This window comes from Syngnathoides biaculeatus, chromosome 15 (genome assembly GCF_019802595.1).
Source record: "Syngnathoides biaculeatus isolate LvHL_M chromosome 15, ASM1980259v1, whole genome shotgun sequence".
Lineage (NCBI taxonomy): Eukaryota > Metazoa > Chordata > Actinopteri > Syngnathiformes > Syngnathidae > Syngnathoides > Syngnathoides biaculeatus.
The window spans coordinates 8,049,012-8,071,346 of NC_084654.1; the positions used below are offsets into that span (position 1 = coordinate 8,049,012).

At 40.3% G+C, this 22,335-nt stretch overlaps 1 protein-coding gene across 2 annotated transcripts; it reads right to left on the reverse strand.

Annotated features, from left to right (window-relative positions):
* Positions 1 to 307: 307 nt before the first annotated feature.
* On the reverse strand, positions 308 to 21,615 carry si:dkey-16j16.4 (uncharacterized). 2 transcript variants are annotated; one of them, XR_009798422.1, is made up of 6 exons: positions 20,983 to 21,615; positions 12,897 to 12,978; positions 11,433 to 11,947; positions 11,196 to 11,240; positions 8,013 to 8,066; positions 1,443 to 1,482 (listed from the first exon to the last, which is right to left on the reverse strand). XR_009798422.1 is itself a non-coding variant. In XM_061843760.1 (5 exons), exons 1-5 carry the CDS (start codon positions 21,049 to 21,051, stop codon positions 1,375 to 1,377), a joined length of 828 nt encoding a protein of 275 aa, XP_061699744.1. In that variant the 5' UTR covers positions 21,052 to 21,613; the 3' UTR covers positions 308 to 1,374. The 2 variants fall into 2 exon arrangements, 1 of the variants encoding a protein (XP_061699744.1); XM_061843760.1 differs by lacking the exon at positions 11,196 to 11,240 and having other exon boundaries at positions 308 to 1,482; positions 20,983 to 21,613.
* Positions 21,616 to 22,335: the final 720 nt, after the last annotated feature.

A 22,335-nucleotide genomic window follows, 5' to 3' on the forward strand; every position in this document is an offset into this window, starting at 1 on the left:
AGTGCCCTGTACGGAGGGGTCAATTGCTTTAATACAGGCAATGTTGTCTGAATGTACTCTAATGGCCATGTTGCGCAATTATATTTAATTTTGTTGAACTACGTATCGGTATTACATTAGGCTCTCATGTCATGTTTTCATAAGGTTCCACTTGTGGGGTAGCAAAAGTCGTGTCACTCCAAACACCCTCCTATAGGAAATGACTGCTTGAATACATTGTATTTCTATTCATTTTAAAATATCCAGGTATCTATCAATGTATTTAGTATTTTCCCAAAGTTCAAAGCGCAACAAATAAGAACAACACTTCAGCAAGAGGCCACAGAACATTTATTGATTCATTTTCTGCAACAAGGGACGACAAACTTGTCACAATGTTGCATTCATTTCGGCAAATTTTTAGTTACAGTGGCGACATTGGTTTTAAATCGATTGATCAGCTCAAGTCAGACTTACTTCAGTTCCATTTATCACACCAGGAATGTTATCTCAAGGCATTAGACATTTTGCAGTGGTCCTCTTCTACCTAAAAAGTAATGAGGTACAATATGGAAAAATAAAATGGCACACTATAAGTTGGCTAATGCAAAACAGCACCAATTACATTTGCCAAATGTGCAGCAAACTATTCATTACTCCTTAGTCTTACCATGTACCTCTTTCTGCAAAACAGTGGAATCCATGCAGGGAAAGAGGATACAAGTACTTTTGAGACTCAGACTAACTGACATATTCATTGAAAAATGTACAACAAAGGTCAGCTAGTTTTAACTACAATCATACACGTTATACTGTAGCTCATCATGACCTGCATATTGAAAGAATAACACATCCAAAGAAGTTGTTTTCCAAGGAGGAAAATACATTAAGCATCTAAACATTTGGATGTCGGCTGACCCACTTCACCGTGTCTGGAAGAGGAAGTTTACCAAATAGCCTTATATGATGTCACGATATAACACCGACGGAAGAAACCTTGAAACCATCTGATTGAGTGATTGTCTTATATGCATTGTTTCCCTTGAATGTGATCCGATCCAAAGCTAAATTCAGGTTATACTTGTCACTTCACCCAACATGTGCTCAAGAAACCACCTTCCTCTCTTTCAACCTCAGGCTATATTCACAGGAGAGCTAAACATACAAAAACCTGGAATAGCCTTATAAGTGTTACATTTAGGCGGTTGTGTTCTCCGAAAGATGATCTGACTTGTAAAGTCAAAATCAAAAGGGATGTTACTGGGTGGGAATACCTGAGTGTGCGGTAGTTGGGCCAGCAAACAAATGTCTGTTTTATAACAGTCTTTTTTTGTTGTTTTTTCTTTTTTTGAAGAGAAGGATGGATAGGCTGCATCTATCATTGGGTCAATTCCTTCATGAGCAGGGAGGATCCTCAGATAGGGGCACTGTGCTTAAAGACCGGAAGGCAAAATTGGAGGGCTCATACGTGTACCTGGGTGGAGGACGATTGCCGGTCAAAGTCTGAGGAAAGAGAAAGAGAAAGTAATGTTGGTATAAGTGTTCTGTGACAATCTGTCCATTATCACAGTGTGACAATTACAGGTTGGATTTAGAAAATTTTTGTACATTAGTTTATGCTGCATTTCCAAAAACATCCCATTATGGCTCTGTGAACTCTCTGTCTAAATTTAGCCCTGGTCATTTTCCTGCACACAGGAAATGACTTTGTTGAATTTGGCAGTAAAGCAGCACTTTCTCCAGAACCAGCAGAGGGGGGCGGTTCCGTAAGAAGATGGACTGAGAAAGATTAAGCCCTCGAAAAAGATGAACTCCAATGTGACCAATTTCATTTAACATGAAAGAGGAACTGTCTAAATGTTTACCTATAAAAACCACTCGGCAAATTTGAAACCGTTACATCCATACAAATGACACACAGTGGTATAACTGTGATGTACAAAGCTTTGACATCAGTGCAAGAAACATGAGGCTAAAGAGTATTATGATTTTAGCAATTCTCTTCAGGGATCAAACAAAAACAGTGACAAGAACTCACAATACCACTTAAACATACAATGAAATACATTCACTTCATAAACTAGGTCAGGAACAATGCATTGTCTTTTTGATAGATGCTACTTTTCCCCGTACGCTACCGCCAATTGGGGAGGAGGAGGGAGGATGAGAGATGAGTCCATCCAAAAATCACAAGTGTTTTTGTGAGTGAGTTAGACATTAAAGTCCAGAAAAGGTTCATCCAGTTCAGTACTAGTGCTCTATAATTCAGAAAATTAGATTCTGTAATCTCAAACGTTTAAGTCAGTCACTCATCGTCCAGCTATTAGTGTACTGTATATACACACTGGTGAATGATTAAAAAAAAAAAAAAAAAACATTTGGTGCAGGACAAGGAATGACTATTTCTCACTGGAGAAATTTGAAAAATTACCTATGGTGGGGGTAGGGTGAGGGATAATCTCTCACAATTTTCTGAACACCTCAAAGGGTGAACAATTTTATAATGTATTAGTTTAAGAAATATTGTACATGCTTGACAATCACTGACTCACTAAAATTTGACCAACCCAACAGCCTGCAGTATTGGGATATACAGTGAGGAAAATTAAGTATGTGAACACCCTGCTATATTGCAAGTTCTCCCACTTAGAAATCATGGATCTGAAATTTTCATCGTAAGTGCCTGTCCACTGTGAGTTAGATAATCTAAAAAAAAAAAAAATAAAAAAAAAAAAATCCAGAAATCACAATGTATGATTTTTTTTAACTATTTATTTGTGTGATACAGCTGCAAATAAGTATTTGAACACCTGAGAAAACCAATGTTAATATTTGGTACAGAAGCCTGTGTTTGCAATTAACAGTTGTCAAAAGTTTCCTGTAGTTGTTCACCAGGTTTGCGCACACTGCAGGAGAGATTTTGACCCACTCCTCCACACAGATCTTCTCTAGATCAGACAGGTTTCTGGGCTGTTGCTGAGAAACAGAGTTTCAGCTCCCTCCAAAGATTTTCTATTGGGCTTAGGTCTGGAGATTGACTAGGCCACGTCAGAACCTTGATATACTTCCTACGGAGCCACTCCTTAGTTTTCCTGTCAGTGTGCTTTGGGTCATTGTCATGTTGAAAGACCCTGCCAAGACCCATCTTCAATGATCTGACTGAGGGAAAGAGGTTGTTCCCCAAAATCTCACAACACATGGCCGTGGTCATCCTCTCCTTAATACAGTGCAGTTGCCCTGTCCCATGTGTAGAAAAACACCCCCAAAGCATGATGCTACCAGTCCCATGCTTCACAGTAGGGATGGTGTTCTCGGGATGGAACTCATCATTCGTCTTCCTCCAAACACAGTTAGTGGAATTATGACTAAAAAGTTCCATTTTGGTCTCATCTGACCACAAAACTTCCTCCCATGACTCCTCTGTATCATCCAAATGGTCATTGGCAAACTTAAGACGGGCCTTGACATGTGCTAGTTAAGCAGGGGAACCTTCCGTGCCATGCAAGATTTCAAACCATGACGTCTTATTGTATTACCAACAGTCACCTTGGAAACGGTGGTCCCAGCTGTTTTCAGGTCAATGACCAAGTCCTGTCGTGTAGTCCTGGGCTGATTCCTCACCTTTCTAAGGATCATTGAGACCCCACGAGGTGATATCTTGCATGGGAATTCACTTTGATTGAGATTGACAGTCATGTTTACCTTCTTCCATTTTCTAATGATTGCTCCAGCAGTGGAACTTTTCTCACCAAGCTGCTTGGCAATTTCTCCATAGCCCTTTCCAGCCGTGTGGAGTTGTACAATTTTGTCTCTGGTGTCTTTGGACAGCTCTTTGGTCTTGGCCATGTTACAAGTTTGAGTCTTACTGATTGTATGGGGTGGACAAGTGTCTTTATGCAGCTAACGACCTCACAGAGGTGCATCTGATTCTGGATAATACAGGGTGTGGAGTTGGACTTTTAAAAGCGGACTAACAGGTTTTTGAGGGTCAGAATTCCAGCTGATAGGTGTTCAAATACACATTTGCAGCTATATCACACATAAATCATTAAAAAAAAAAAAAATCATACACTATGATTTCTGGATTTTTCTTTTTAGATTATCTCTCTCACAGTAGACATGCACCTACGATGAAAATTTCAGACCACTCAAATTTCAGACCACTCAATGATTTCTAAGTGGGAGAATTTGCAATCTAGCACAATGTTCAAATACTCATTTTCTTCACTGTAGTAACATACTAATATTACATTTTTTGCTTAATTTTCACTCATCACACCCAACCCTGATTACATGCAGACCTGTTCAATCAAGAAATTACTTCAACTGATCCTGTCCTGTCAAAATCAAGTGGGACAAACCATTCAAAAAAAATCTACTACAAAGTGACAATTAGGTAAGTAATTAGGTAACCCTAACCCAGTTAACTCTGAAGTTGTTTTTGCTGAATAAATAGAGTAAGTATCTTTCAGCTTGTCTCTTTTGGGGTCGCCACAGCGTGCCATCTCAGATGAACGCACATATATGTTTGGCACACTTTTTACGCCGGATGCCCTTCCTGACGCAACCCTTCTCAGGGAGTGGAGGCCCCAGTGGGGTACAAACCCACAACCCCTGGTTTACCAAACCAGTGCTCTAACCACTGAGCTACGGGGCCTTTTTTTTTTTGCTGAATAAATGAAAGTACCAATAAAAACAACACTTTAAGTTAATCTGGGTTATATTTGTCTAATATTTACATTTTTTTGATGATCTTAAGGTGGAGAATGTATGCAAAAATTATCAGAATTTGAGAAGGGAGCCAATACTTTTTGACGGCACTGTTTTTACTCTGTATGGATTCAGGGTCATACTGGCCTTCTGTGGGAAACCGAACTGACAATGTGGTTCCCAACTCCACCAAAAAAATGACTCCCCAGAGGCTTGCAAATCAATTTTAAATGTTGGAGGAACCAAACGACGTACTACACACGCAAGCACAGGGGAAAGATGCAAACTCCACACAGGAAAGGCAAATTTCAACCCAACTCTACGAACTGAATAAACTGAACACTCTATCCAATGAGTCACAGAAGTATCACTTAATGAATTAAAAAAAATAATAATCTGCTCAGAATCGTTCCTTCCGACCAGTGTACAAACTTTCCCACATCAAACTTCATCTAGCACAACATTTCTCTCTGGTACCTGAAACCAAATGCCACTGCTCTTAGCTGCTGCAGCCTGCAAAGCTCTCAGCACCTAATCTCCTCTTCACTTCCACTTTCATCTTCAAGTCCACAGGGACAAAGCAGCAGTCACGGTAGTTTTCCTCTAGTTTTAATGTGACAGGCCTCCGGCCTCCCCACAAGTGCTTTAAAATACACAGAGACACTTTCAACCTCCCCAAACACGTAACAGCTCCCATGCTTGAATCACTGAAGCCAAGGGGGCCCCCATATCAAGATCCAATGTCTCCTCTGGATGTGGGCCAGGAAACAGAAAGTGGACACAATGGAGGAAGAGAAGTGATAGTAAAAACCGTAAAAAAAAACGAAAAAAAAAAATTGACGCACACCTCCGTATGGCTAATCCAGCCAAACGTCTGTGTTCTCTCCAAGAAAATCGACGAGCATGTGCCCGCAGACGTCACAGACAGCGACAACCAACAACTACACCAGTGAAAACAGAGGAGAATAATGAGCAATAGCTTTGTGTAATGGTGCACCTAAAACAGATACGAGCCGGTCAGACTATAAATGGAAAATTACTTCATCCCTTGTAATCACACACAAGGGAACTGCAAAGCCGTCCTCTTCTTCCCCCTCATCTGCATCACCACTGTTCACTGTAAAGATTGATTTTTTTCAAAGATTGTGAAAACATCCCTCTTCTGTACAGGGAAGTGAAGACGCTGTTACAATTGGCGCATGTACATAAACAAGTGTGTGATGAGGTTCCAGTGACACAATCCCACACAAGGTGATGATGACGTCACTCCTCTCACCACACTGTGCATCCTTCTGGAATAGCCCGCTCTGTGCCAAGTACCAGCCCACTGGTTCTCCAGCATGCTTCGCTTATTCACTACGATCTAAAACTCAAGTCATAGCACTTACAGAACATGAATGACGAATAGTAGACGTGTTTGGGAGAAGAGGAATATTAGTATAAGGCCTCTACCAAGTAAACCTGATTACTAGGTAGGAGGTTGTATATGAACAAGATATCAAACGACCAAAGCAAATGTTAAAAGGAAACATTTTCATGTATGATGGCAGGAAAGATTTCAGATTTTTTTATTTTAAACTCAATTTACAGAGTCATGTGACGTTGCCTATTTGACTTTTATAGATATATATTTGTATTTTTAAATGTATTTACGTATACCATCCCAGATCTCCTCCCCTAGCCCTTGGTCTAAATTGGGTCTGATTCTTGCATTGCCTGTGTTCCTTAATTGTTTTTTTACAACTATTTATATTCATGTCTGTGATTGTGGTGTTTTATGTATGTATGTAGGTTTTTAAAGGTATTAAAGATGACGACTTCTTCTTAAGGAATTGATCAGTCCTATGAAATCTGCAACTATCACAGGCACGGATTCTGTTAGCAGGGCATGAGAACAAACACTGCTGCCAGATGCTGTCCTAGTATGTAGTTGGATTGGCATCTAGGTGTTATCGACAAACAGGCTGGACTGTTCATGGGGGTTATGCAAACTAGAACCCTTATCGCTGCCATAACGGACATCCCAATAGGGACTGCCTCATGTGGTTCGTCATAAAAGGAATGTAATTTAAATATGAATGGTTGAAAATGAAGGGCATGAATTCAGATTTTATCTTTCGAACAGCCATAGCATATTGCACATATCTTTAAAGGTCTACCGACACATAAAGCATGATTTTTAGTATTTTTTTAATTAAAAAAAAAAAAGGCAGCCGGAATGGACCCATCCGTTTTTTTCACCACATGTGATGTTGTCGTATATGAATTTTTCTCCCACCATGAAAATCCTCGAGGCATTCGTTTTGGAGGAGAAGAAGCAGGAAGTGACGTTTTTCACAGCCGCCCACACTGACAGGTTCGTGTGTATTTACCAGTTTTACCAGCGAGAAAGAAGCTGTTTTTTTCCTGCGTTAGCCAAAATGCATTCTCGTGGTATTGTTGGATATTGGTCGAACTCTCGGGAGGATGGATTCACTCTTCACGCGTTTCCAAAAGACCCAGTTCGTCATGAAAAATGGATTACACAGGTGCCAAGAACAAGAGCTTTGTGAGTTTCAATTGACAGGTAGGTGTGTATAGAGTAATTAAAAAAATAATAGTCGTAATCCTTCTCTCAGAACGTAACAAAAGATCCGTGTCATAATAAGTACATAAGTCAGAGGTGCTAAATGTGTCGATGTGCGCGGGCCAGTGTTGTTCATCGCCGCCGCGGAGGTGGATCAGGCAGGGTGGTGGTTTGGCCACGTGTGGGAAGAGACAGGAGCTTTCCCCCACACTGGCCCACCGGTGCCTGGGCACCCCTGAAGTACTTACTTCGCCCGGCATGGGTCCTCCTGAGTACGCTACATGTCATACATACTGTTGGGGAGTCTGTTGTTAGTTAGAAATGATCCGCATATCATCTAAATTTGGCTCGAAATGATGAGGTAATATTGCTTCGGTCACTTCACTCGATTGTGAGATTTTTTCTTCTTTGAAAAGACCATTCGCGTCAGGAGGGGCGTCGGAAAAATCCAAAAATCTCTGTTGTTCGTTTCATAGAATGTTGCACAGCGCCTTCTCAATGGCACTGTCCCAGTGAGACATCTGTAAATGACGTTGCAGAGAATATGGCTGCCACTGGGATGTCGAGTGAGACTTCCGCAACTTTATGCATGAATGACACGCTCTCCGCTTATTTTAATTTTTCGTATAGACATTGACGTAAATAATGTGTAATTTTCATAACAATATCAATTTTAAAATTTATATAGGGATGTCGAAAGACCTTAAATTGTTCACATTTATCATATCTGTTCAAGGTCATGGAGTGTTAAACTCACCCGAATCTTTATGGTTCGTGTTTTCCCTCCGCAGTTCTTTTTCAGCAGCATTTTCTGTGAGGAATAAAATTTTAAAAACTGTGAAAAATGCATGAGCATGAGGTACGTTTCATTCCAAGATGCTACGCATACCAATTAAAAATATGCATTCTTGAATATTAAACTAAAATTGGTTACTGCAAGATGTTTTGGTTTCTCTTACCAAAAAGTGAATTTTAAAGGAATTCACTAATGTGAAAACATTTATATTAAAAGAGGAACATCTGCCGTGACACTGTCGCTCAATTAAAGGATTCAATAGGACCAAGGAAGTGAGGAAAATCCAGCTGACTCACTAAACACCCAATGAAGGTTATGCAATATCCTGTCTAACATTCCCCTCCAAATCTACACAACTCCACTATTCTCAAAAAACAGCAAGGGAGGAGGGACCAAACAATCATGAAATTGTCTCCAGTCTAGGAGCTAGCTTCAATCAAAATTGAGCATCTTTTACATATGACTTAAATGACTTACATATCAACTTCTTTCTTTTTTTTATTTAAAGGGTTATACATATACTACATCTTACTTGCAGCATAAATGTTTACTATTTTTAGTATGACTAAACGCAAAATAAATTTACCCGTGGTGAATATAAATGGCACTACTGCAGTAAATTTGGACAGGGATGAGCACAGTCATCAACAAAATCAATTAACAGGAAAGGAAAAAAAATGACCTATAAACCTAATAACCTAATGCTGAGGTTATGGAGGACATGCGTATGGCTTAGGATGGACCTGCAGGTCCCACTGGACCACAGCAGTCACAGAAAAATCATTGTGTTTTGGCCTTTGACATATTAAGTTGACCACAAAGAAATAAACCAATTTGAGTCTGTATAAAATATTTTTTTACAGTTCAAATAAAATCCAAAGCTGTGCATTCCCTTTCTTGCGACTTAACTTCACGAGCAATCCGAACGATGTGCCAATGAAATCATAAAACCTGTCAAATGGCTGCCTTTCAAATGACTTCAATGTTGATGGCAATAAAAGAGTTCCTGGAAGTTGTCCAGCTAAAGGGTTAATGGGAGAGAGGGGCTCTGTCTCCTACCTCCGTAGGCCCCCTATTGTACTCCCTGCAGCACCTCCCATTCCACTTGACTGAGTGTCCACACACACTTGCACAAACAGACACAAAGCCAAACAACAAACTCATAGACATGAGGATGGACACACGGAGACACAAAGAGACGGCTGAGTTGATAGACGCATAACACAGCAGGACACACTTTTTTTTCCCCCCTCTCCCCTCTCCTCATAGCACCGTCTCCTCATCTGCTCTCTCAAACAAAAAACCTCATGGACATATGGACCCTTAAAATGTGCAGCCCTTTCTTTGCAAACACACATACCCATATATGATACGAGCCAAACATTTTGAGTAGATTCTCATGATTGATTACGAGATGCGCTTCTCCATGACTCATTAGTGGAGGCTGTTTTTTGTTGGGTATTTAATCCTCTCCTTCTGCCTCCACCCTTCCATCGATTCCCCTAGCTTTCCAGCCTTTGTTAGAAACAAGGACAGACATCTGCCGCTCCTGCCTGCCTCTCCTTCATCCCTCTCCAGCCGGACCACCGTGGTGGTGAGCGACCATATAGAAAGGGAGGACTTTGTTTTCTTATGCGAGAAAGCACATTTGTGTTGCCATGTGTGTTCCGAGGGTTCTTGGGTTGACTCAAGCAAAATTTCTGTGTTTACTTTTACCAAACTGTTCACACTAACATTGCAGGACCATGCACGATAAGGACCCAAAAAGTAGCTGAGTCACCTTATAGGTCAAGTGTCATGAAATGGATGATTTTTAGTATGTTATTAATGAAAAAACGGCAGCCGGTATGGACTCATCTGTTTTTTCACCACAAAACATGATTTTGACGTATATGGCTTTTTTTTAACTCCGCCATGAAAATCCTCTCGAGGGATTTGTTTTCGAGAAGCACAAAGTGACGTACAGGGCAGGAGCGCCCTCCAGCGGACTCGTTTGTTTCTATTAGTTTTACCTACGGGAAGGTAGCTCGTTCTTCCTTTGTGTTAGCTAAAATGCTGGCTCGCTGCATTGCTGGATATTGCTCGAACACTCAGGAGGATGGATTTACCCTTTATAAGTTTCCAAGAGACCCGCTTCGTCGTAAAAAATGGATTGCACGTGTGCAAAGCACGAGAGTTTCGTGGGTCCCAAACGACAGGTAGGTGTGTATACAACTACTAAAAAAAAAAATAGTTTGGGGCGGACCACGTAATCTGTCTCTCATAACGTAACAAAAGAGCCGCGTATGTATGACAGGAGTGTTAAATGTGCGATGTGCGGGTTGGACGGCTGCTGCGTCGGGCTCGCGAACGGCGGCGACTATGAACAACGCTGCCGGCAATGGCGCATTGTCACCCGAGTGGCCCGTTGCGGCACTGAGCCGCGATGGCTCATGTCTGCCGCAGAAGTGGATCGGACTGGGAGGTGGTTTGGCCGTGATCTGCATATTATCTAAATATGGCTCGACAAAATAGGGTAATATAGCCCTGGCAAGTTCACTCGGTTGTGAGAAGTTCTCTTCTTCGAAAAGGGCTTCCGTGTCAGAAAGGGCATGTACGTCTCCCATATTACGGGCCACAGCGTGTTTTCAATGGCGAATGTCCGGGGTGGCGTCACGGACAGGAGATGCAGCCAATATGACGACCACTGGGATGTCGAATGACATTTCCACAACTTTGCGCAAAAATGACACACTTTCCGCTCATATTTATTCTTTCATATAGACATTGAAGTGAATAATGTTATCTATTTTTCATTACAATATCTATTTTAGAATGTTTACAGGGATGACACTTGACCTATAAGAAAACATTTGGTTGGTTATTCCAACTAATCAGTTCTGTTTCTGAGAGACAAGTATTCACACAATTGCATTTGTGTTATTTTCAAAAATTCTTATTCTTCTGCATGGTTTTAATAGATGTTATTCGTGTTACTGGCACTCATTGGGTTCAAAATTTAACAGCAGATTGGTCATCCCTTTCGGGACAGGCATTCTATAGCTTTTCTTCAGGCCAAACAGTAGTCATTTCTGAAATATTGGGCGTTATCTGCCATAAGATAAGAAATGACATGGCAAGGCCATTAAAGCATTGCCTCAATACCAAATTTCCTCCGGGCTGTAAAGTTCAGTTCAGTGCTGACAGGACCTGTAAACAAATAATGGAACAAGGCAGACAAGTCTTTGTCAAGCAATCAATGAATGTTTTCCTCTCAGCAGTAGCACATAAATATAAATGAGAAATAAATGCTTTCTTTGATTTGACAGCCTGGCCATCAAATCACAGGCTGATATAATTGCCACTGGTTGACACATGAGAAAAATAAAGTTGACTACGAACCTGTTGCATTTTCTCTAAATCAAGACTGGGCCTCCCCAACTCGCCACTATAGTTGTGCCGGTACTTTCTATAAGGTGCTGACTGCTCAAAGTGGGTCAAGATAATGGGTCGAGTGACTGGCTGGACCACTTGGAGCTGAAAGCGCATGGGGGGTGGCTTGATGCTGCACGGGGGGCTGGAGCTAAAAAGCACAGGACTGGAGGAGGCAGCCAGACAAGCATCGGGCTCGACCACAGGCCTGGTGGTGGCAACGGGTGAGCCGCACCCACATAAGTCCCGCACTTCCTCATCGCTGGACGCACTGCTGTGGTGATCACCGTGGCGCTGGGGAAGTGCAGACATCCACTTCCTGTTGTCACCATAGCTGATTCGCTCCAGCTCTTCCTCTGAAGAGTGGCGATCCAGATTGGCGTCAAGAAGCAGCCGGAGACGTCGGAGACGAGCTGGCGAGAGCGCCCCTTGGTTGTGCTGCTGGCTTGTGGCCAACGGGGTGAGGGCACAGTTTCTCCGCCTCTCTGTAGAAAAGTGAGATTTTGCGTGGGAAAAAAAAAAATAAGGAAATCTACTTGATTTGCTATATACATATACGTATTGTACTCCACATTGTTGCCTATATACAGTGGTGTGAAAAAGTGGCTCCCTTCCTTGAGTTTTTTTTTTTTTTTTTGCATGGCTGTCAAATGTTTCCCATCAAAAACAACAAATATTGTTCAAACTCAAGTAAATGTAATTTTTTTTTTTTTTTTTTTTTTTTTTTTTAAATGGAGGTTTTTATTATTAAGGGAGGAAAAAAATCCAAACTTACACAGCCCTGTGTGGAGTAAGTGATTTCCCCCTAAACTTAACTGGTCGGGTCACCCTTACAAGCAAAAACCTCAATCAAGCATTTGCAAAAACTTGCAATTGAAGAATTTTGGGAAACCTCATGTTTGCAAAACTGTTGCAATTCAGCCACACTGGAGGGTTTCCAAGCATGAACCTCCTTTTTAAGGTCATGTTACAGTATCTAAACAGGATTCAATTCAGGACTTTGACTAGGCCACTCCAAAGACTAAATTTTGTTTTCCTTCAGCAATTCATAGGTGGACTTGCTAGTGTGGTTTCAATCATGGTCCTGCAGCAGAAACCAAGTTTGTTACAGCTTGAGGTCACGAACAGATAGTTGGACAGTCTCCTTCGGGATTATTTGGTAGGCAGTAGAATTAATGATTCCATTTATCACAGCAAGTCTTCCAGGTCCAGAAGCAGCAAAACACACCCAGACCACCACACTACCAACAACGTATTTGACTATTGATATAATATTCTTTCCCTGAACTGTTGTGTTACTTTTACTCCAGATTTCCAAACAAACACCACTGTAGATTTGACATGGAAAATTTTGAGTTCATTCACAACAATTTATATAGCACAGTAAATCAAAAACAAAACGAAAAAAAAAATCTGCTTGGCAAAGTCACATACCTCTATCAATTTGTGCAAGCTCCTGGTTCTCACCCTCAGAGTCATCACTCTCACCCCCCTCGCCACTGCCATGGTAAGAAAACTGAGGGATAAAAAAAAATAAATAAATCTGTGTAATCGAGAATATTGCATTGATCTCAGAATTCAACTGTCTACAATGATTTTTCTTCCCTTCAATGATACAATAGTTCCATCTCAAAATCTTGTGCAAAAACAAAGGATGTCTGTCACGTGCTCCGCACCTCACAGTTCATGGTCCCGAAACAGTGCGGCACGGGACATACAGTATAGAGAGGTGATGGTGATTTCTTTTTACTCAATTCATTTTGTAGTTAACACAAATAAGTAACATGGCATCCAGGCATCACCATTCCTACTAATACTGTAGTAATGGTTTTCGTACAAATCGTTTTTTGAACGAAAACTTCAAGATTTTTTTTGCTTTGGTTTTCGAACGAAAATCAGTATTCGAACGCCCCAACCAGCTGACCCACGACGATTTGTTATTGTGCTTTTGAACGTGACCCCGAAAAAAAACGGAAACAACGTAACGCGGGCGACGCAACCAGTTGACCCACACACTCCTCTGCACGTGGACGTGCCCCGGTAGTGACTTTTTTTCTTCTAATTGAGCAATATTAACCCCCGATCATGGCTCCAAAGAAGTCAAGTGGAACTGCTGGTGCTGAAAAAAGGAAAGTGGTGCGTAAAACTGTCGACTTCAAGAAGAATTTTATAGCAGAATACGAATCTGGTGTGCATGTTACTGAGCTAATGAAGTAGCATGGCATGGCGAAGTTGACGATCAACACCATTCTGAAACACAAGGATGCCCTCAAAACAAGTGATGTTGTTAAAGGAGCAACCGTTTTGACCAAGCAGAGGCCACAGATCTTGGAGGAAGTCGAAAAGTTGCTTCTTATTTTCGTAAAGGAGCAGCAGGTATCTGGGATAATGTTGGCGAGGAAAGGAGATGTCTGATGAGGCTGAAGGCAGGAAGGATGTCTCAAATGCTAACTATCTGCGCTAAAAGGAACGACACCCATAATTTTGTAGAACTCAATCACCCTGACAAAGCAGAATGTTGCAGAGCACTGGAAAATTTCAATGACGTTGTTATGAGCCACTTCGGGAAGGTCCTCAAAAGATGGCAGAAACACTTTACATTAGATTCTTTCTTTGTTAAAAAAGGGGCGCGTTACCCCCACCAAAAACATTTGAAACAGTTGTTTTGCATTGCTTTTTTCTTTTGTTCCATTAACCCTACCTCTAGTTGCAAGTGAAACTTTTGGTAAGTTATGTACTTTCTGTACAGATAAAAAACAATGTTTTTTCCCCCCTCCTTATTGCTTGTTTAAAGTTATTCTGCACTTTTGTTAATAAAAAAAGGTGTACAAGTCTGGGGGCAGAGTCGCTACAGACACGACAATGCACTCCCAGCCTAACATATTCTATTGCTAAAGCATACGTTTTAAGCAAAATAAATATATTTCTTAAATGATTTAATTATATAAAGTATTTAAACCATACATGGATTTCTACTATGCAGTTTATTATCAGGAAAGGCTAAAAAAAAAATTATTTTTTCGGCGTCAAACATTATTATTTCATTTTCCATTCATTGTAATGGGAAAACGCGCTTTGGTTTTGGAACGTTTCAATTTTCAACCGGCTTTCTGGAACGGATTGTGGTTGAGAACTGAGGTACTACTGTACATTGCTTGGATGGCAGCGTATGTTTCTCCACAGCTGGTATGTAACTTTAAGCATGAATTATGCCTTCACAGACCTGCAAGTTACCCATACTCTAGGTACTAATACACCCTAAGAGATGCTGGATTTAGAACTAAGCGCAGATTACAATCAGGATGAGCCTTATGATACGGAGAACACAAAACTTATGATTTCCAAAAACATTTATCAATTTTGACCAGCTAAATTACAGCACACTTGTCCACTTTGCCCCAGTCCATTTAAGATGAACTCACGTCAGCGAAAGCAGTGGTCTTTCTGGGTTCTGAGTGTTATTATATGGCTTTTGGATTGCATGGCAGCATTTCAACTTACATTTGTTGCTGTAGCAACTAACTGTGTTAACTGACAGTTTTCTTAAGTGATCCTGAGCCCTTGTGACAATATCCTATAGAGCTCGTGCACCTACGTCATAAATTCACGTGACTTTTGTTTACCTTGCCATATTGTCGGTCAAGCTACGCATTACTCAATGCTAAGTCGGTTGGAGACAATAGGGAAATACGTCTCGTAGCACTACGCCCAGAGTCTTGTCTGATACTGTCAGACATTTAGAAGGTGAAAATAAACGACGGTACATGGAAAAATTAGATAAACTCGGCATGGAGGACCCGTATTTAATGCCGAAATTAATGTTTTCGCCGATACGAAATTGGATTGTCAATTCACTTCCGCTTGTCTGGTTATATACGAGGATCTGGGGAGTAAGTCGTCGAGATTTACACGTGAAAGTTTTAAAGCGTATAAAAGTAGCAGCAATCTGTATCAGCGAGTACTCAAATTGAAGTACTTGTATGCGGGCTGAAAAGCGTGGTACCCAAGCATCCATAATTTTGGTTTGACTTGTGGTATTTTGATTGTTCATCGTACTACAGTTAGACTGGGCCAAACCATACATGGTAAGCTTCAGCTGAACGAAAAGACTGTCTTTTGTGAGTTTAGACAGGGCTACAATCTTCATCCACAGCCTGTCCCAGCAGACAAGGACGTCTACAGCAATAGCAACAATGCAGATACCCTGCAGACGGCAGTGCTCAGTTAAGTAATATGCCTCACAATCAGTAATTACCACTTTGAGGCCTCGCTGAGCAGCTGCCATCTGCACTTGTGTGCATGTGTTTGTGTGCTTACACACTAACCTAACATGCGAGGCAGCATACACAACACACCCTACCAAACTAACGCGCTGAAACACACACACACGCCTCCTTTTCTTTCTGAATCGGTTCATAAAAGGAAAAGAAAGAATGGAGCCTCTCAGCCCAATTCAGTGTGAACTCTACAATATAATTTCACAATCTATGGGGTATTCAACAACGGATTGTGAAATGTTACTCAACATCATATGTAATGAATATACATTTTGCGCATTCAAGTTGTACATCTAAATGCATGTGTATACGTGTTATTAGGTGATGTTTAAGTCCAAACTCTAAACCTTGCAGGGAGGCTAAAGATGTTTTGTTTGCAACACTTTATTACATATCGCATAACAGTTTAGTAACCAGCAGGCCTATTGAGAAATGGAGAGGTTTCATAAAAATTGGTTTTCAATTAATTCAACTATGTACTGACATACACATTTTATGTATTCTACAACTAAAAGCACATATATTAGCTTGCCTTCTTAACTGTATGTCTTTGTTTAGGTCTGCAATTACAGTGTTCCCTCATATAACACGGGGGTGAGGTTCCCCAAAATACCCACATTAAGTGAAATGTGTGCAGTAGATTTTTTTTATGTATTTTTGTTCATTTTATTACACTACTGTATTCAAGAATGAAACCAAAGATGAAAACCTGTTTGAGGCCAAAACATTTAAGATATTTAAGAAATAAATTTTTCCATTTTATTCTGCTTTATAAGTGTTTTATTATAAAAAAAAATATTATAGGTTTTAGAAATAACATTTAATTTTAATGATCAGTCAATGAGGTCGGTCACGGCACAATCGTCTCGGCTTTCTACAAGCGTTGTGCGAAACGGGCAGGGATGTGATGGTTGCCCCCACGCTGCAGTCTAGTACTGGGGGTACACTGTAAAAAAAATTACCTGAAAAAAAATTTGTGTAATAGTCAGGCCGCGTAAAGTGAACCTGGAATGGACTGCTAATATAATAATATAATAATAGGGGTGTCCTGATCCGATGTTTGAGGTCGCTCCGATTTCAGCAAAAGAAAAAAAAATGACCACTGGTATACAAGCAGTCCATTCCATGCTATACTACTGCAACACTTCTATACAGCAGCACCCAGATGGCATGCAGAGCCCACGTGAGCACAATAAAAGGTTGCTAAGGTCTTAACATGGTATCAAGGACTAAGAGGGAGGCTTGCTTGTTTAAAGTCGTTTATTGACATTCCAATTGAACTTCACTCTAAAACTAAACAGACAACAAAAGAATTACACCTGAGTATTCAACTACATAACAGACTTGGTTTCTCTCTTTGTTTTTGTTCACGAAAATCGCTAGCTTGAAGCTACCACAAAATGAATGTGTAAACGCCATTGACAAGGCAAGAAAAACATTGCACTCGTGGTACACGCTCAATAAATATTGGTACACAAACACTGGATGAACACATACAAACAAGCAACGTAAAAATACTCTCAGGCATAGATTGTTCAAACGAGTTAGAATAATTTTCGATTGTGCTTTCTTTGTGACGATGTGTATTTCATTCAGTGCAGCACACTGCCCCCTCCAGGTCAAGGTATACACAGTAGATAATTTGTTTCCCATTGGTTATTAATAAATGGGTCCGTTTTTCCTCATGCTTATTGTTTCTGAGATTGTTCTCTGAGTAATTTTGCTCCATCAAGCCTTCTGAACAATAAAATAATTTTATTGGTATCAGGCAAAACTTAACGCTCCAATATCAGTGTCAGATCGGAAGTGAAAATGTTGGCTCGGAACATCCGTTATAATAATAACGGAAAGAAATAACTAGGAGAACTTCATATGGCAGATCACAGAAAAGTTTCAACCTTCAATCACATGCAATACATACAATTTCAGCTATAAAGGATTTATATAAAAATAAAAATATGATTATGTTGGGAAATGTCTACGATGTGTTTTCTGGTTTTAAAATAAAGCTGATGGGTACTTTCTGTGACTTCCTTACTTCACTTCACGCTAAAGTGTTTGACCTTTGTAACACAAACCATGTGAAAATAAAATCTAAAAAAATATATATGTAAAATCTAGCTATGTAAAGCAAATACTGTGCACATGTACAAATATTTGCACAGGATTGAGACTGTACACAAAGTGCACACGAGAAAATGGGGTGGGACACTTCTCATTTATGTATTTTTGCAAATGTCAAAATGTTCTTTTTTTTTTCTTTTACCACTATGTTTAAAGAGTGACAGAGATGTATCATTTTGAAATGGATTTGCTTTATTTAAATACGATGATGAAATACTGTATACAGTATAACATTTCCATTATGGTCAAGGGATTTTAGAACTGAGCTATCCACACAAATAAAGAGTTGGTAATAAAGCATAAAAAGTGACGCTTATACATGCATACGAGGACAAAAAAAACTTTGTCAAGAACATCTGAATGAAGTACTTGTCAGTCCCCACATCACTGGGTAGCTTGCTAAGCTGGATCAATGGCAATGTCACTGCGTGTGTACAAGAACATACACACACCTCTTGCTGTGGCTCACTAAAACGAACTGTCACACTTTGCTCTCATTAAAGTGCACTGACACAAGGTTAAAGATGGGTGATTGTCTTTCCCACACCCTCTTGCGCCTCTTACCCCTTGGTGTAGTACAATTAGTCATGATTAGTCTAAGCTCCTGGGAATAGTTCAGTAACACGGCCTAAGCAATCTTGCGCCCCTCAAACTGTCAATCCTTGACCACTATAGTTAATTTTCAAGTGAAATATAACGTTGGACAACATGCATCAGATCTTGAACTGTATTCAAAATGGGAGATCTTTCATCAAATTAAAAACAAAAGTTAATACAGAAGACAGAAACTTGTTACACAATTCTGCATCAAATTTTTTGCACAGTATCAATTCAGTTAACATAGAAACATTTACAACAACCATGTTGTTATCCTGCAAATCACTTTTGAGGGCTATTATTTGAATGACCAACTGCATATGTGGACATGAAATGCAAATTTCTGTTCTCCCCTCCAATAAACCTGAAAATAAACTACACTGAAGTTACTTATTTGGAACCATATATTATGTACGTTTATGATTTCATTTAAAAGGGGAAATTATTTCTTTTTTTGTCTACAAATTCATATGTGTTGGGTTTCTATGCTGAGAATTACAAATTTATAAAAAAATAATAAATAGTTTGAACTCAGGTTGTAAAGTTTGAGAGACATTGAAAGGTTGGTCAAAATCAGCTACTTGAATTTGTTTTTCGGGCTTGACCGCTAATATGCACATCAAGTCAAATTCATGACACTGTTTATATTCCTGCTTAATCTATACTACGACAAAGCCTTATGTACATACCACACGATAATGACAGGGGGGGAACTACACGGGCCCTTTCCCCCTTCTCGACCTGCAAAAATATTTTAATATGCATGCTTAGCTAATGGTTGACGACAAGATGCCCATGATGACTAACTCCAAGGGCCACTCGGTCATCATCCTGCTAGGAAGATCGCTCTCTTTGTGCTCCCTTCTCAACCTTTCCTAGTTTTGTCTCAAACTGTTTTTTTCTTGCCCAGGTAGAGTGCTGAGACCAGGGAATGAAATTATCCTTATCTCTGTAGTCTGTAGGCTAGTGATGCTGCATTTAATATTCATTTTCTCTGATGTTTTGTTGGTTTATTTTATTACATATGTGTTATATTTGTTGAATACTTTATTGTAGTGAGTTGCCATTTTGGTATTAATGTGTAGACCTTTGGGAGTTTTGTGATTAAGGGCTCTAAAATAACTTGAAATTAACTGCTTGTGGAAAACCCACATCAGCGGATATGCGATTTGTGAATGAATAAGCTTACAAGGCTTAAAAGAAAAAAACATACACAAAAGTGACACCCTTTTCAGTTGACTCATGTGAATAGCCATTAAACAAAAAACCACGAACATAACCTTTTTCCAAATGGGAAAGAAAAAATCTAACCACAAATATGCGTGTCATCTATGACTATGTGGCGACCCCTAACGGGACAAGCCGAAAGGAAAAGAAGAATGTTGTTGTTGGGTCTCATTGTAACAGATTACCCTGTGCCCCCCAAAACGTGAAGTTAGTGATGTTTGTTTAAGAACAAATTACATTACCAATCGTTGACGTAAATGTAATGTTTGAACAAAAAGAAGTTTAGCACCTTAAGTTGACCAACAAGCAAAGCTCACTTATTTTTAGGTGAGAATGGAGTACTTTCAGTGAGAAGTGGTTTCATACTTCCAGCATCCGACCTCTGATAGTTCTTAGGGTCGACAAATTGGTAGTGTAACAGAAAATACTTTGTTACAACATGTTATTTGCAAAATAATGATAAATCACTCTGGGGGGGGCGGGTGTATGAAAGCTGCAACACTGCAGAGAAGTGGATGGAGTGCAGCCACACGAATGGTCAGGAATCATGCTTACATCCAAACGGGGCAACAAACACAAACATGACACGACAATAGAGATGGCACACTTTGCTCTGGATCCTCAGCCAGGCCTTTGAATAGGAGCCCTTTGGCACAAAATGGCTGCCATGCGACTGTATAGTTGCTCCACACATAATAGTGAAGTGAATAGGGCAAGTTAGTGACCCATGCAGGATACAAGGCACCCTTCTACACACCAAAAAGAGCCATTATGCAGCCTGGAACTACTGAGGAGCACTTTTGTTTGTTGCACAAATTTGAAGAGTGAAGAATGTAGCTGTTGGAACAAGCATAGCTCACAACAATCACATTGTTACCGTTTACTTGTCTTTTTTATTCACCCATAAACACTAAGGTTGTCACCACTTGCCACAGACAAGCTTTAAAAAAATAAAGGATGATTTCTCCACCTTATTTGGCTAACTAAACCGCTAACCAATAATTGTGGCCTCATTATTGTCATTCACACGCTTCTGGATGCATCAATTGGTACAACCCCAAAAAACAAAACTGTATAATAGGTCAATGACACTGCACGTTCGTGCTGCAAAGTGGAGCGGTCGTATTTTGCTCTCGTAAACATCTGGCAAAAAAAAACCTTTGACCATGACAAGTTCTTCCATACTAGACGGTAGTAATCATGAAATATTAAAGATGATGAAAAGCACTCAGTCCACACCACATTCAAGAGCTCCTTTCAGGACTGTACACTAAGTATAACTTGTGAAAACTTACCTTCAGTTGGAATGGGTGTATCTCATTGAGCGAGTGTCTTCTTAGCTTCTTGGTCAGGGTCTTTAGCATGTTGACTTGACTAGCTTATGGCTTATTCCCTTACAAATACGTTTTAATTGCTGCCTCTGATGTGGCGGATTCAACTTCATTAGCCAACAGGAACCAATTTACCCATATGCAATAAGGCACACACGAGTCTCTTTGCAAATGACAGCCCCCCACCCACCCCCCAAAAAACAACAGCTGCGAGAGAGACTGCAGCAACGAGTACACCCCAAGAAAATTAAAACCGAAAATGCTTCAACTGCGTAGTCGTGGCTTCTATTCAACGGATGTGCGTAGGTAGCAAACTTGTTATTTTGGAGTTCATTTAAGTAGCGTTGATTTGGAAGTGTTGTTTTTCTTCTCGCCGTTTGGCACTGAAAGACGACTTACTCACCCGCGACCGCACAAACCTCCACAGCTAATTTGGAACGGACTCGCGGTGGGGGGGAGGGGGGGGTAATAATAAAATATCAAAACAGCAACTTGTCCGCATTCACACACGCACACATTCACACACGCGCAATACACAAGCAAATGCGAAGCAGCTGCAAGAGCCTTCCGAGTCTTGCTCCTGCCACAGCATCTCGCTTTCTGATTGGCTCTTCTGCAACATGACGTCACCCCCCCCATATCAACGAGGAGGACAGTCAAAGTCACGTTAGCCAGTCTGTTTACTTCCCCTTTACATATCACAATAATAGTTAGAACGCACTAAATAAAACATTTCACATTAGGTCGAGGTTTAAAGGCCTCTTATCTTCACCTGACCACTAGCAAATAGAGCCACATGTGCTTGCATTTCTCATATACTGTACTGTAGTTCTAGAACTGAATATAAAATCCATGTAGACCGTGGCCACCTTTCACTTAAATTAGTGGTCTAAATTTTTACAGCTTGTACCAGCTAATATTTTTTTTCATTATTACCCGCATTAATACACAGTACAGTAACATAGTAGACATAAGTGTTCAGGGAGGGGGAGAAAAATGAAATGAGACTGACGTTTCATTCCTGTAAACCCAGAGATTCACAAAGTGTGGTATGAGGACCACTGTTAAGGGATGGCCTCTGTATTAATTATTCTCATTTCACAGTGAGTAGCTAATTATTCTTACCGTGCTGTTGCGAGAAAGGGAAATGGAGAGGTTATTTTAAAAGAGTAAGCCATGAATGCCTAGGAAGTGAAAAGAGTGTCAAATTGAATGATGAGATTGAAACTTGAATTTGACGGGATGAAGGGGGGGGGGCGGTGGTGTATTGGTGGTGTCATGGTAACTGCTCATGTTCCATGGGTGTAGGAACAGTGC